We start from the raw sequence: 14,598 nt of genomic DNA on the forward strand, positions 1-14,598 counted from the left end.
TTCGGCTGGCACTTAAAGGGTTAACCTGGGGGTGTCTTCCACTGCAGTTTCTTTAGTAGGCCCTTAGAGCCCCATTCTGACACTGAATCATTTTCTTGTAGCCTGCCCAGCATGTCTTTTTAAAGGGATACTGGTATATTCCAAGAATGTGTCGAAGTATAATTTTAGAAAAATTCTTGGAACTAATCTAATCTGTTAAAACAAACACCTTGCTTCTTCTCAGCCCCACACCCTCAGTGATGGCCAGTGACACTTTTAAACAGTAGTTGCTGCAGCTTAGGTCAAAAGCCAATACTTAAATAGAGGAGCAAAGATTTAACCAGGTTATACAGTAGATCTCATATCTGTAATAGCAAGCCACAAATTACACGATTAGAAATTGAAATATTACAATGCAATAAAAGTGCTATGACTTTTGACTCTACTTAACATAGGTTAAAGCTCCAGTGACTTTGTGCAAACTGCTGTGTATTGAATCTTTGAAAAGCAACCAGAGTTATCAATCTCAATGTAATATTTTTGTTCATTTCCTCAAGACCATCTGAGGAACCTACTAGCTGGACTGGATATTTTGGAAGAGTCATCATGGCATCTACAAGCTATCTACCTTCCCAAGTCACAGAGATGTTTAACCAGGGCAGAGCATTTGCGACTGTACGGTTGCCTTTCTGTGGACACAAGAACATCTGTGCTTTAGCTACGTAAGTCTCTTTGTTTTTAAGTTAAAGGGGTGGTTGACCTTCAGGTTAACTTTTAGTATGTTATAGATGGACCTGTTTCTACCAACTTTGCATTTGGTCTTCATTATTTCTTTTTATAGTTTTTTGGTTGTTGTTTTTTTTGTTTTTTTTTTAAATAATAATGATTTGCCTTCCACTTCTCTTTCCAACTTTAAAATGGAGGTCACTCACTCCAGCAGCCAAAAAACTATTGCTTTGGGTGGCTACAAAATTATTGTTATTCCTACTTTTTATTATCTTTATATGCAATTGCCCTTCAGTTCATATTCCAGTCTAAATATATATATCAGAAACTTTTTTATGCAGGAAAAGTCCCATGTCTCCCACCAATATCAAATATATAGTCATATATATTATTTAGTATATATTGCATAGGTCATAAACTCTAAGCAGTACTCTACAGGTATGGGATTCCTTATCCCCTTATCCGGAAAGGCCATCTCCCATAGACTCCATTATAAGCAAATAATTCTAATTTTTAAAAATGATTTCCTTTTTCTCTGTAATAATAAAACAGAACATTGTACTTGATCCCAACTAAGGTATAAGTAATCCTTATTGGAGACAAAACAAGCCTATTGGGATTATTCAGTATTTAAATGATTTTTAGCAGACTTGCAGTAAGTTATGGAAATCCAAATGGGAAGATCCCTTATCCAGAAAACACCAGGTCCCTAGTATTCTGGATAACAGGTCCTGCACCAGCACTAAATTTCCAAATCACAAATCCAGAAATTTTCATACTTTACATTTCAAGGTGAAAAAGTCCACTTATGCTTGGTTTACCCCAAAAATTTATACATTTTTGGAAAGTATACATTTTAATGATTCCAAAATGGATAACTGTCTCTTGACTCCAAACTACCAAGCTGCAATTCTGTGCTAAAATTGATTTTTATTAAAAAAAAAAAATTGACATTTTTGAAAAATCACCACAAAGCTTCTAGTACCAAATCTCCCGTGTACCAAAATGAAACATCCTAAATATGAAATCCAGGGGTCTTCTGAACAGTCTGATGTCTAATGTGCTTATGTTTACCTATAGTATGTGGCATTTAGGGGCCCCCAAATGAAAATATCCCCATATGAACTATCAATTCGGTAATTTAGGCTAATGCAAAAGCAATTTACTGGAAAAAAAAGAGTTCATACCAACAAGACTTTATATTTTTTTGGAAAACACACATTCTGCCGAATCCAAAATTAGCAACTATGACATTCTACACTTTTCTTCCACATCATTAATTAAGAAGTTAAAATATCATAAATATGATTGACAGCAGTCGACTGACCAGTTTGATGTCCAGTGTGCATAGGTTTATCAAAGTATTAGCATGCAGTGGCCCCAAAATATACCTTGTGCATACCAATGTCATGGCTTACATTTCAACTAATTCAAAGACACAATGCCTTAATTATGTGGGGGGTAAAGCTGCAAAAAATTTGGCGTTGCCTAAAAATACACATTCTGACAAATCCAAAATGGTTAAATATATGTTTGCATGTATAAATATTTTTACATCCTAAGCATTTTAGGGTAAAAAAAAAAGCCCCTCCCACCCGCACTTTTGCGCAGTATCCCTGGAAATCAGATGGAGGTAGTTGGGAGGTTAATTTTTTACACCAGCAGCGAATTCACTAAGTATCACATTAGCTTTAGGTCAGTCTATGTATGGCCCATATTAAACCTCCACCAAACAAAAATGTCACCCTCCGCTTATGAAGAGTGGTGTTAAATAGAACATTTTCTTTGTCCTTTGCTTTTTAACTTGTTCATTAATGACTTGGAGGTTGGCATAGAAAGTACTGTTTCTATTTTTACTGAAAATACTAAATTGTGCAAAACTTTAAGTTCAAAGCAAATAAAGTGCTGTCTTGCATACAAAAGGGCATTAATACATGGATGAAAACGTTATTTTGCCTCTTTATAGGTCTCTGGTAAGGCCTCTCCAACAGTCTGAGGGGCCCTTGATACAGCCCCTTGGTTCAGAAGTTTGAGGACCCCTGGTATAGGTTTTTGTGTGTGGTAGGTTTAATTAGAGGGGTTGAGCTTGATGAACTTCAGTCTTTCAAACCAATTTTACTGTGTAACTATGTAACTGTTAGCAATACCAGTGCTCATTGCAATCCATGATTGGCCAATGTGCACTATGTTTGCTAGTAAAAAAGTGAAAAATAAAAGGTAAAAAAAACTTTGTTTATACATGTGTGTACACTTAAGAGTTGTGTGTGGAAGTCTGCAAAATAAAAAAAAAAGCAATGTTTACTAAATGTGGGTTGTGTGTAAATGTATGTAAGTGTGTAAATAAATGCCATTTGCCATTTTTGGAGCATTGCTGGAATGGCCCTGGTTGGTCGTCTTTTGCAGTCAGCTGCAAAGGATAAAGTGAGGTGGGTGGCAGTGAGGGTGGAATGAGCAGGCCCAGCAGAAGACGTATGATCCAGTTATGTCTGATGCTTGAAGGGCAGTACTGTGATGATTCCATCACAGAACCATCATGACAGCCCCCTTTGCTCATTGTTCATCATCACTCCTAACCCTTTGCATGAGTGCCAAAAGCTGGTGTGCAGAGGTAATACTTATAACAGTAAAGAATCTTTCAGTTACGTTCTTGGCATATAAAACCTTTTTCCTGCCAGCACATAGAAGCTATATGTGTGGCAGGCAAAGGCTGAAAGGTGAACTATAGGAGGGCGTGGCTTGACGTCTGCCTGTATGGACGCATCTTAGCTGAGCTCCGTGACCAGATCTACCCTGAGAGAAGCATTGCCCTGCTACTAAAATGAAAAAGCACGGTAAGGCTTCAGTACAAACACCCAAAGTTAAAGCAAACAAAACCGCTAAAGATATAGAAGCGGAAAGCGATATATTTGCACAAATAACAGAGGAGAAAAACAAATCCAAGATGGCGCCGGCTAGAAAGCGCGCACTTGAGAAAGACACTGAAAGCCAGATAGACCTGTCTGAATCAGATAGCGAAGGCGAGGAAGATATAAGATCTTACCTAAAATGCCTCCCATCTAAAGCGGAAATTAAAAATATGCTACAAGAACTTACCACAGCTATAAGAGACGAGATGAGAGATCTTAAAAAAGATATAATAAGCATTGCAGCCAGAACAGGCGCGACTGAAAAAAACCAGGAGAAACTACTTAAGCACAACACATACCTCCACAAAACAATCCTTACTTAAACTGAACAGATCATGGATCTGGAAAGACAAATGGAGGACTTTGAAAATAGAAGTAGGAGAATAAACTTAAGAATAAGGGGAATTCCGGAAGGGATATCACAAATTTTCCATGGCATACTTGTCAGAGAACAAACGTCTGAAATAAAAATGGACAGATTTCACAGGGTGGCCAAAACCAAAAACGCACCTCCTGACTCCCCAAGAGATTTACTATGTGCCTTACATGATTACACAATAAAAGAAGAAATTCTACTAAAAGCAAGAGAAAAGAAAAACATTTACTTTAAGAAAGCAAATACTTTTGTTTCAGGACTTATTCATGGAAAACACTTAACAAAAGAAGACTGCTCAAACCTCTTACAGATATGCTGAGAGAGAAAGGAATACAATTCAGATGGGGATTTCCTTTCAGCCTGACAGTGAGAAACAATGGACAACTCTTCATATTGAAAACACCTAAAGACACAGACGATTTTTGCAAAAAACTGGACATTGAAAGAATTCTACTACCAGGATGTGACATCAGCAATCCTGATATTAATCTGCCTAAAACATATGATCTCTGGAGCACACCTATGAAACAGTTAAGGAGATCTCCACACACACCGAAAATGAGAGAAAGAGAGATATCCTTTTTATCTGATAGAAGTGAAACCTGAAAACTAAAAATGACCATAAAGGTCAAAAATGCTAACGGTTATTATACAAGTTAAAATAATTTTGAACATATTTCTCCTCAGGGTGATATCCTTATACAATATAAGGTAAAGCAAGGTATTAGTCCAATACCTAAAGGTTTACATGAAAAACTGTTTAGTTATAACAAAATGTTTTAAATGGATATAACTGATAATGATGCTAAATGTTAACACACAAGTTAAAATAATCTTGCGCACATTTTTCCTCAAGGTGGCTTCCCTATACAGCATAATGTAATGCAAGGTATAAATCTAATACCTAAAGGTTTTTGTAATAAATTGTTCAGTTATAACAAAATGTTCTAAATGATTATAACCAATAATGATGTTAACTGTTAACATACAAGTTAAAACAACTTTACACATATTTTTCTTTAAGGGGATATCCCTATACAGCATAAGGTAATGCAAGTTATGAGAATAATACCTAAAGGTTTATGTAAACAACTGTATAGGTAAAACAAAATGCTCTCACTGAAAGAAAATATAGAGCTATTATAAGGAATTAATAGAAGCCTTATCAATATGTTACTCACCAGGGCACAATAAAGAGATGAGTATACACAATCATCTCATTATCATGGTTCCTTTTATACTGCTTTTTATTTCTCAGGGTAGAAAAATGGTCACACACCAACTATTAATCTGCAAAAAATATACAGGTATATCTTCCACAACCCCTCCACTAATAAGATAGAACAGAATATCTATCTTATAAAAAAACCAACTGCCTATAACTTCATGATACTGCAAAATGCAAAAACAGAGTTGAATGCAGTTCTAGCTAAAACTAGCTATTTTTTGTACATAGTTTGTTTTTCCTATTATCCTCCTCTACCATTTATGATAAACATGACATACATAACAGAAAGTATTCTGAAGAGACATAACTGTCTAAATATGTGTAAGCAATTACTCAGATACACAAAATGATTAAAATAAAAACTATATCCATTAATGTAAATGGATTAAATGAACCTATCAAAAGAGCACAAATGTTCAATCACTGTAATAACTCAGGAGCTAAGATAATCTTTATGCAGGAAACGCACATAATAGATAATACTACCTTAAAAATTAATCATAGATATTATGACAAAATATACCAATGCAACAACATAGAAAAAAAAACAAATGGAGTATTCATTGCTATCCACAAAAAACACTCCATTTTCGATAAGTGGTACGTTTATAAGAAAAGATGGAAGATGTATAATGATTAACCCTTTCCCTGCCAAAGACGTAGGTACTACGTCGGTTTAAAAAAAGCAGTTGTATGCCACCGATGTAGTACCTACGTTTTTGGTACTAGTGTAATTCTCTCTGCACCGGCGGCAAAAGCACACTCTAGCACACTTTAGCACACTTATATACACACTTACACACTATCACACAAATTTTAGATGTGTGCACACATGTATACACAATTTTTTGTGTATACAATTTTTTTTTTTTTTTACTTTTTTTTTTACCCCTTTGTTTTTTTCCCTAAAAATTTTATTTTGACACCATGACTATTGGATCTATTATTCTAACCACTAATTACACTGTCATGTGACTTATTTTGTTGTGTCATCGATTTACACAATTTTTGTGGTTTTATTGCATTTTTATCCCTGTATAATTGTTCCTAATCTGTTTTTAGCATAGCTTTGCCATGCGGTACTTTGGTGTAGAAAAATAACTTTACCTATTTTGAATTCCTCAGAATATGTACTTTCCAAAAATATATGGTTTTCTGGGGGTCCCTGTGTAGTTTGGGGGGTGTTACACATAATACGCTGTCAGGGGGCTCTGTGTGCAAAAGCTGAATTGGCAGGCAAGAAATCCTTATGCGCTATTTTTTTTTTGGGTACAGTACATACCGCAGACTTTGGTATATCTATGCATATTGGGCATCAAACTGTTCAGTAGGCTTCTGGTGTTCCTATTTGGGGTGTGTTGCCTTTGTACGCAAGAAATTGTGTGAGATAAATGCGGCAAATTGCAATATTTTTATGCGATTTTCTCAAATGTTATAAAAACCACTAACTTTAGGAAAGCTTTGCAGATTGGTACTTTGGTGTAGAAAGGACTCTTTACCCTTGCTGGATTTGTCAGAATGTGTACTTTCCAAAAATATATGGTTTTCTGGGGGTCCCTGTGTAGTTTGGGGGTCTTACTGCATATAATAGGCTGTCAGGGGGCTCTGTGTGCAAAAACTGAGCTGGCAGGCGAGAAATCCTTATGCGCTATTTTCATTTTGGGGTCAGTACATACCGCAGACTTTGGTATATCTATGCATATTGGGCATCAAACTGTTCAGTAGGCCTCTGGTGTTCCTATTTGGGGTAAGTTGCCTTTGTGCACAAGAAATTGTGTGAGATAAATGCGGCAAACTGCAACATTTTTATGCTATTTTCTCAAAAGTCATAAAAACCACTAACTTTAGGAAAGCTTTGCAGATTGGTACTTTGGTGTAGAAAGGACTCTTTACCCTTGTTGGATTTGTCAGAATGTGTACTTTCCAAAAATATATGGTTTTCTGGTGGTCCCTGTGTAATTTGGGGGTCTTCATATAATAGGCTGTCAGGGGGCTCTGTGTGCAAAAACTGAGCTGGCAGGCGAGAAATCCTTATGCGCTATTTTCATTTTGGGGTCAGTACATACCGCAGACTTTGGTATATCTATGCATATTGGGCATCAAACTGTTCAGTAGGCCTCTGGTGTTCCTATTTGGGGTGTGTTGCCTTTGTACGCAAGAAATTGTGTGAGATAAATGCGGCAAACTGCAACATTTTTATGCGATTTTCTCAAATGTCATAAAAACCACTAACTTTAGGAAAGCTTTGCAGATTGGTACTTTGGTGTAGAAAGGACTCTTTACCCTTGTTGGATTTGTCAGAATGTGTACTTTCCAAAAATATATGGTTTTCTGGGGGTCTCTGTATAGTTAGGGGGGTTACGGTACATAATACGCTGTCAGGGGGCTCTGTGTGCAAAAGCTAAGTTGGCGAGAAATCCATATGCGCTATTTTCATTTTGGATTCAGTACACACCACAGACTTTGGTATATCTATGCATATTGGGCATCAAACTGTTCAGTAGACCTTAGGTGTTCCTATTTGGGGTGATTTGCCATTGTATGCAAGAAATTGTGTGAGATAAATGTGGCAAACTGCAATATTTTTATGTGATTTTCTGAAATGTCATAAAAACCACTAGCTTTAGGAAAGCTTTGCAGATTGGTACTTTGGTGTAGAAAGGACTCTTTTCCCTTGTTGGATTTGTCAGAATGTGTACTTTCCAAAAATATAGGGTTTTTAGGGGTCACCCTACATTTCTGCAGCTTCCACCCCTCATAAAACTGCCATGTGTTTATGAATTAGGTAAAGATAAGCCATGAAATTAGTGTGCACAAGGTATATTTGGGGGTCTCTAAGTGCCATGTGCTTTGATAAACCTATGTACAGTGTGCATCAAACTGTTCAGTAGACCTCTGGGGTTCATATTTATGGTGTTTTATCTTGGTATCTAATGACCTGTAGAAAATAAGATGCTGTATAGTGGAAGTTTTGAGGTTATTTTTGGAAATTCCAGAAAAATCGTCAAACTTAGGAAAGCTTTATGGCTTGGTACTTTGGAGTAGAAAGACATGGGTACCCATTTTAGATTTGGGGGAATGTGTACTTTCCAAAAAAATATGACTTTCTGGGGTGAATGTACTTTTTACTAGTTTTATCCCACATGCTATGTACCTAATGCTATGTGGGAGATAAGATGCTGGAAACTGGAAGCTTTGAGTGGATTTTTGGAAATGTTATCAAAATTGCCAACTTTAGGAAAGCTTTGCGGCTTGGTACTGTGGAGTAGAAAGACATGAGTACCCATTTTAGATTTGGGGGAATGTGTACTTTCCAAAAATATATGGCTTTCTGGGGTGAATGTACTTTTTACTAGTTTTATCCCACATCTAATGATGTAAATGTTGATTTTGCAGAAGCTGAAATGACAGAAATGTCAGTACATATGGGGATATGTTCACATTGAGGCCCCTACATGCCACATACTTAGCTAAACCTATACATATTGGGCATCAAACTGTTCAGTGGACCCCTGGTGTTCATATTTAGGGTGTTTTATTTGGTTACTTTATGACCTTTAGGAGTTAAGATACTATAGACTGGAAGCTTTGAAGCGATTTTAAAAAAATTTCACATTTTGATAAAAACCAATAACTTTAGGAAAGCATTGTGACTTGATAGTTTGGAGTAGACAAACAGTTGTGCCTATTCTGGATTCCCCAGAATCTCTTCTTTCTAAAAATGTAAAATTTTCTGGGATAAACTTTCTGTTAGTGGAATTTTTGGCCTTGAAATCTAAAGTATGCAGCTTTCTGGAGCAGTGCTTTGGAAATTTGGTAGTGTACTGCTGGGAGTTTTTGACCTACACAAGTGAGAAATCTCCATAAAACTATAAATATTTGGTATTGGCACGTTCAGGAGACATGGGACTTTCCAAATCAGTTGTAATTTCATGCATAAACTAATTTTTGTTTCTGGTGCATGTGTTTATATTATGGAAAATATGATTTTTTTTTTCATTTTTTAGACATTTAGAAGCCTATATAGAATTGGAATTACACAAAAATTCTACCATATTTTAAAAGCTTAGGTTGTCCTGAAAAAAACAATATATAGTTTTCCTGGGTAAACTAAAAGTCCCCCCAAGGAAAGGCCCCTAAAGTGAAACAGTGCAAAAATGTTCAAAAACTGTCTGGCAGTAGAAGTTCCGCTTTGTCCAAAACGGCTGGCAGTGAAAGGGTTAAAGGTTTACTATATGATCAGAAAGTAACTCTATGTAATATCTATCTACCTAACAAAAACCAATTGAAAACCCTGGAAGAAATACTGAACAAACTAAAGTCATTTAAAGAAGGTATAGTAATTCTGGGAGGAGACTTTAATACTCCATTAAACCCCATCCTAGATACTTCATCCAAAAAATCATACTTACCTTTCTCATTAATAAGAGGTATAAATCAAATATTACATACAAATTTACTTTCTGATACTTGGAGAACTCTTCATCCTCAAGACAGGGATTATACACACTATTCGTGTGTACATAAGAACTACGCCAGGATTGATTATTTATTTATGGAACATAAATGGTTAGAATTTCTCTATAAATCCAGTATTGAAAACTCATTCCAATCAGACCACTGCCCAGTAACTATGACTTTCAAGCTACCAACAATCATAAAGAAAAATTTTAACTGGAGATTAAATGAAAACCTTAAATATAAAGAAACACACAGAGAAGAAGTACTTAAAAACTTAAAACAATTTTTTATTGATAACTCTGAACAGGACACATCTCAACATGTTAGATGGGAAGCACATAAATGCACAATGAGAGGGTACTTGATCTCGCTGGGTGCCCGCTGCAAAAAAGAAAGGGGAAAAAAAATAGACCAATTACTATATGAAATTAATAAATTAAAAACACAACACAAACTTACACAATTAGAAGAAACTTATCAGATACTAATAGATAAAAGAAAGATACTAAAAAATATCCTTGACAATGACTCAAACAAAGCATTTATGAGATTTAAAAGAAATATATATGAATATAGCAATAAATGTGGAAAATACTTAGCCAATATGTTAAAAACACAGTTTGCTAAATCATATATATTAAAAATGAAAAATCATAAACAGCAACTAGTAAATAAAACATCTGACATAGCAAAATGTTTTCAAACCTATTATGCTAATCTATACAACTTAAATAAACAACAACTAAATGACAGAGCCATAAAAAAAAATAAGAACTAAAATAAAAATTTTCTTAACACAACTAAAAATTCCTAAACTAGATACTGAGATATCTAAAAATCTTGATAAGCCCTTTACTAAAGAAGAACTATCCAAAGTAATAAAAGAATTACCACTAGGGAAAAGTCCAGGCCCAGATTGCTTTACAGCCTGTTACTACAAAACATTTGAAAATACTCTCAACCCTATTTTACTAAAAATGTATAATACACAAATTAGAGGTACTGTAATACCTGAACAATCACAAGAAGCCCATATAACCTTAATTCCTAAGCCAGGGAAAGACCCACACGAGTGCTCTAGCTACAGACCAATTTCACTTATAAACATTGATCAAAAAATTTTTGCTAAATTAATAGCCAATAGACTTAAAAAAATACTTACCAGCATTAATTCATGAGGATCAGTCCGGATTTATACCTGGAAGAGAAGGGAAAAATAATACAGTAAGAGCATTAAACATAATAAAGGTCACGAAAAACAGGAAAAACGATGCAATAATCATTTCAATGGATGCTGAAAAAGCATTCGACAGGATTCAATGGTTATATATGGAACAGGTCCTACATGCTATGGGGTTTGGTAATATTCTAATGGAGAAAATAATGTCTTTATATCAAAACCCAAGTGCAAAAATACGAATTAATGGAACACTTTCTGAAAAATTCCTAATTAAGAACGGTACTAGGCAAGGATGCCCACTTTCTCCTCTTTTGTTTGTTTTAACAATTGAAACCTTACTTATTGCGATAAGGCAAAATAAAGACATTAAAGGTATCAATATAGGTAATATTGAACACAAAGTCTCAGCCTTTGCTGATGACCTTTTATTTTATATAACACGACCATACACAACATTACCCAACTTAATGGATCTTATAAATACATTTAGTCAATTATCTAATTTTAAAATTAACTATAATAAATCTGAAATCCTCAATATTACCATACCCCAGCACAGAAGTCAAAAACTTTTCTTTCAAATAGGCCAAAGAAGAAATCAAATATCTAGGGATATATTTAACTCAGAACGAAAAACTACTCTATACCAAAAACTATCTTCCACTATTCAGAACGATAGATAAAGATGTACAAAAGTGATCTAATAGCTGCATATCCTGGACAGGCAGAATAAACATAGTTAAAATGCTAATACTTTTTACTAAAATTAAATCAAAATTATCAAAATTTATATGGAAAAACTCCAAACCCAGAATCTCTTATGAAACCCTAACAAGAATTAAAGAAACTGGAGGTCTGGGACTCCCATGTCTCAATACATATTACAATGAAATCCAATTATCTAGAATCATTTTATGGCAAAATGAAAATTATCTTAACCCAAGTCAAAATGCAGAAAAGGGTGAAGATATTAAATCACTTTCGTCACTGATCTGGTCAGAGAAAATACAAAACACTAAAATTACTAAAACTGAGATAACAGTGTATCCTACCATTAAGTGGTGGTTCAAACTAAACAAATAATATAAATTAGCTCCATACCCTTCTCTACTAACTACATTATTAAATAACATAGAATTTAAAACAGGTATAGAAAATGAGATCCTCCAATCGTGGACTAATAATAAAACACAACCTATTAGAATAAAAGACTTTCTAGAAAAGAAACAAACGCTAGCAATAGAGAATTTGCTTTTTATCTCTGAAGAAAAATCCCCCTCTTCAATTTATTTATATGAAAAAATAAAAGAATGTATTATTTCATTACAAATAACAAATATAGAAAGAGAACTCACCTGGTTTGAAAAACTGATATGTAGAAATACTCAACCCGCAAGAGCCTTATCATTTTTCTACAAAAAATTGATAGCAAAGTATGATATTAAACCCCCATTCACGGAGAAATGGGAAAAAGATCTTAATATTAGTTTAACAATAGAAGATTGGGAAAGTATTTGCCGGAATAACTCTAGGATTTTTACATCATCAAAATTACAAGAATTTAATTACAAATTACTATCAAGGTGGTATATGACTCCAATTAAACTAAAGAAAATATTTGATACATCTGATCTATGCTGGAGATGCAACTTAGAAACGGGTACATATGAACATATCTGGTAAACATATGAACATATCTGGTAAAAAATTAGAACATTACTGGGAATCTATTCATAACATTATAGAAAAAAAATTTCCTAAGGAAATTGAATATAACTCTACAACAATTTTATTATTATACGATATGAAAAAAAAAGACACAATCTCCAATCCTCTGATTAAGTATATTATCACAACCGCTAAAGCAATCATACCAAGAAAATGGAAGAAAACAGAACCACCAACAATAACTGAATGGATCCAACTACTAGAAGAGTCCAAAAGTATGGAAGAATCAATTGCATAGAAAAATGGTAATATTCTTAAACACTTTAAAAATTGGAGAATGTGGTCAGAATACAAGGAATTAAACCAGAAAACATAAAGCACCCTACATCTTAAGTTGCAACTCCAAAGATGGAAAGATAATATTGTTACAAAAAAAAAAAAAAAGGAATAAACATCACATCTAATTCTGAGTAAACTGTTAATACTTAAGTGCTATATGTATCTTAAACAAGGAAAATAACAATAATATGCTAGTAATGTTTAAAAATAAATAATCTATGTCATGTTACATATATATATTTTACAAAATGTAACTCACTTACCTTTTACCCTATCCCTCTTCCTTTCTGTACCCCAAAACATTTTTGAAAACCAATAAAAAAGTTAATTGAAAACAAAAAAAAAAGTAAGGTGAACTATATACCTTTATCAGAATATAAATTGATGAAGTCTGCTGAGTGAATACAGGATCTAGTAGAATTAAGTCTAAAACAACTGGACTTTTCTGAAAACATTTCGCCACTCATCCAAGTGGCTTCTTCAGTTCAAATGATCTATTTCACACCTCTTTCAAACCATCTTGTCTTCTCAGTCTAAAATAAGCATGTTACTGTCCTCAAAAGAGTGTCCCTTTTCCTTGTGATGTAAATAGACTGCTGAGTCTTGTCCTGAGGACTTAGCCCTCCTATGTTGGGCCATTGTCTTACATAGAGGTTGTTTTGTCTCCCCAATGTATAACTCTGAGCACTCTTCATTAAACTGGAGAGCACAGACCACATTACTTTTCATGTGCTTTGGTGTAGGTTCTTTAGGGTGTGCCAAATTCTGTCTTAGAGTGTTGCTGGGTTTGAAAAACACAGGAATGCAATGTTGAAAATTCTTCCAAGCTTTTCTGATGTTCCAGCAATATATCAGATGACTATGTTGCTTTGTCCGCTATGTTCTTCCCCTCTGTGTGTTGGTCTGGTCTTTTTGCAAGACTTTGGTTTTGTTTTGATAAATGGTGTCATCCACATATCCACAAGTCTCCAGTGCTCAAACGGGGCATTATTGGATTAAAGAGGGTCCAGAGAAGGGCAACTAAGCTGTTAAAGGTTATGGAAAGTCTCAGTTATGAAGAAAGACTGGACAAGTTGGGTTTGTTTACACTGGAGAAGAGGTGCTTAAGAGGTGACATAACTATGTATAAATATATAAGGGAATCATATAATAACCTCTCTAATGCTTTATTTACCAGTAGGTACTTCCAACTGACACAAGGGCACCCACTCCATTTAGAAGAAGGGAGGTTCTGTTATTACAGATATATATTATTACAGATAAATATTCGGTTATTTTTACTGTGAGAGCTGTTAAATTGTGGAATTCCCTCCCCGAATCAGTTGTACTGGCTGATACATTATATAGCTTTAAGAAGGGGCTGGATGGCTTTTTAGCAAGTGAGGAAATACAGGATTATGGGAGATAGCTCTTAGCTCTAAATTAATCCAGGGACTGGTCCGATTGCCATCTTGGAGTCAGGAAGGAATTTTTTCCCCTCTGCGGCAAATTAGGGAGGCTTCAGATGGGTTTTTTTTTGCCTTCCTCTGGAACAAGTAGCAGTTAGGCAGGTTATATATAGGCATTATGGTTGAACGTGATGGAGGTATGTCTTTTTTCAATCTAACTTACTATGTTATTATGAAGGTGTCCAGGGCTATCTTTTCCACCTCTTCAATGTAAAGGTTTGCTAAGATTGGAGACTCAGACGAACTCATAGCACAACTTCCTTGTGCTTGAAGTAAGTGGTATTAAG

At 34.8% G+C, this 14,598-nt stretch overlaps 1 protein-coding gene across 4 annotated transcripts in view; it reads left to right on the forward strand.

Annotated features, from left to right (window-relative positions):
* wipi2 (WD repeat domain, phosphoinositide interacting 2) overlaps positions 1–14,598 on the forward strand; it is a 327,029-nt gene that overhangs the window by 271,955 nt on the left and 40,476 nt on the right. For 3 of the 4 annotated variants that reach the window (XM_018097367.2, XM_031893132.1, XM_002941297.5), the window contains exon 9: positions 537–701. In XM_018097367.2, coding sequence (XP_017952856.1) covers positions 537–701 — 165 coding nt within the window. Of the gene's footprint in view, positions 1–536; positions 702–4,244; positions 4,609–14,598 lie in introns of those variants that run through there. The other variant, XM_031893131.1, reaches the window with a different exon arrangement.

The sequence above is a fragment of the Xenopus tropicalis genome, chromosome 9 (genome assembly GCF_000004195.4).
Source record: "Xenopus tropicalis strain Nigerian chromosome 9, UCB_Xtro_10.0, whole genome shotgun sequence".
Classification (NCBI taxonomy): domain Eukaryota; kingdom Metazoa; phylum Chordata; class Amphibia; order Anura; family Pipidae; genus Xenopus; species Xenopus tropicalis.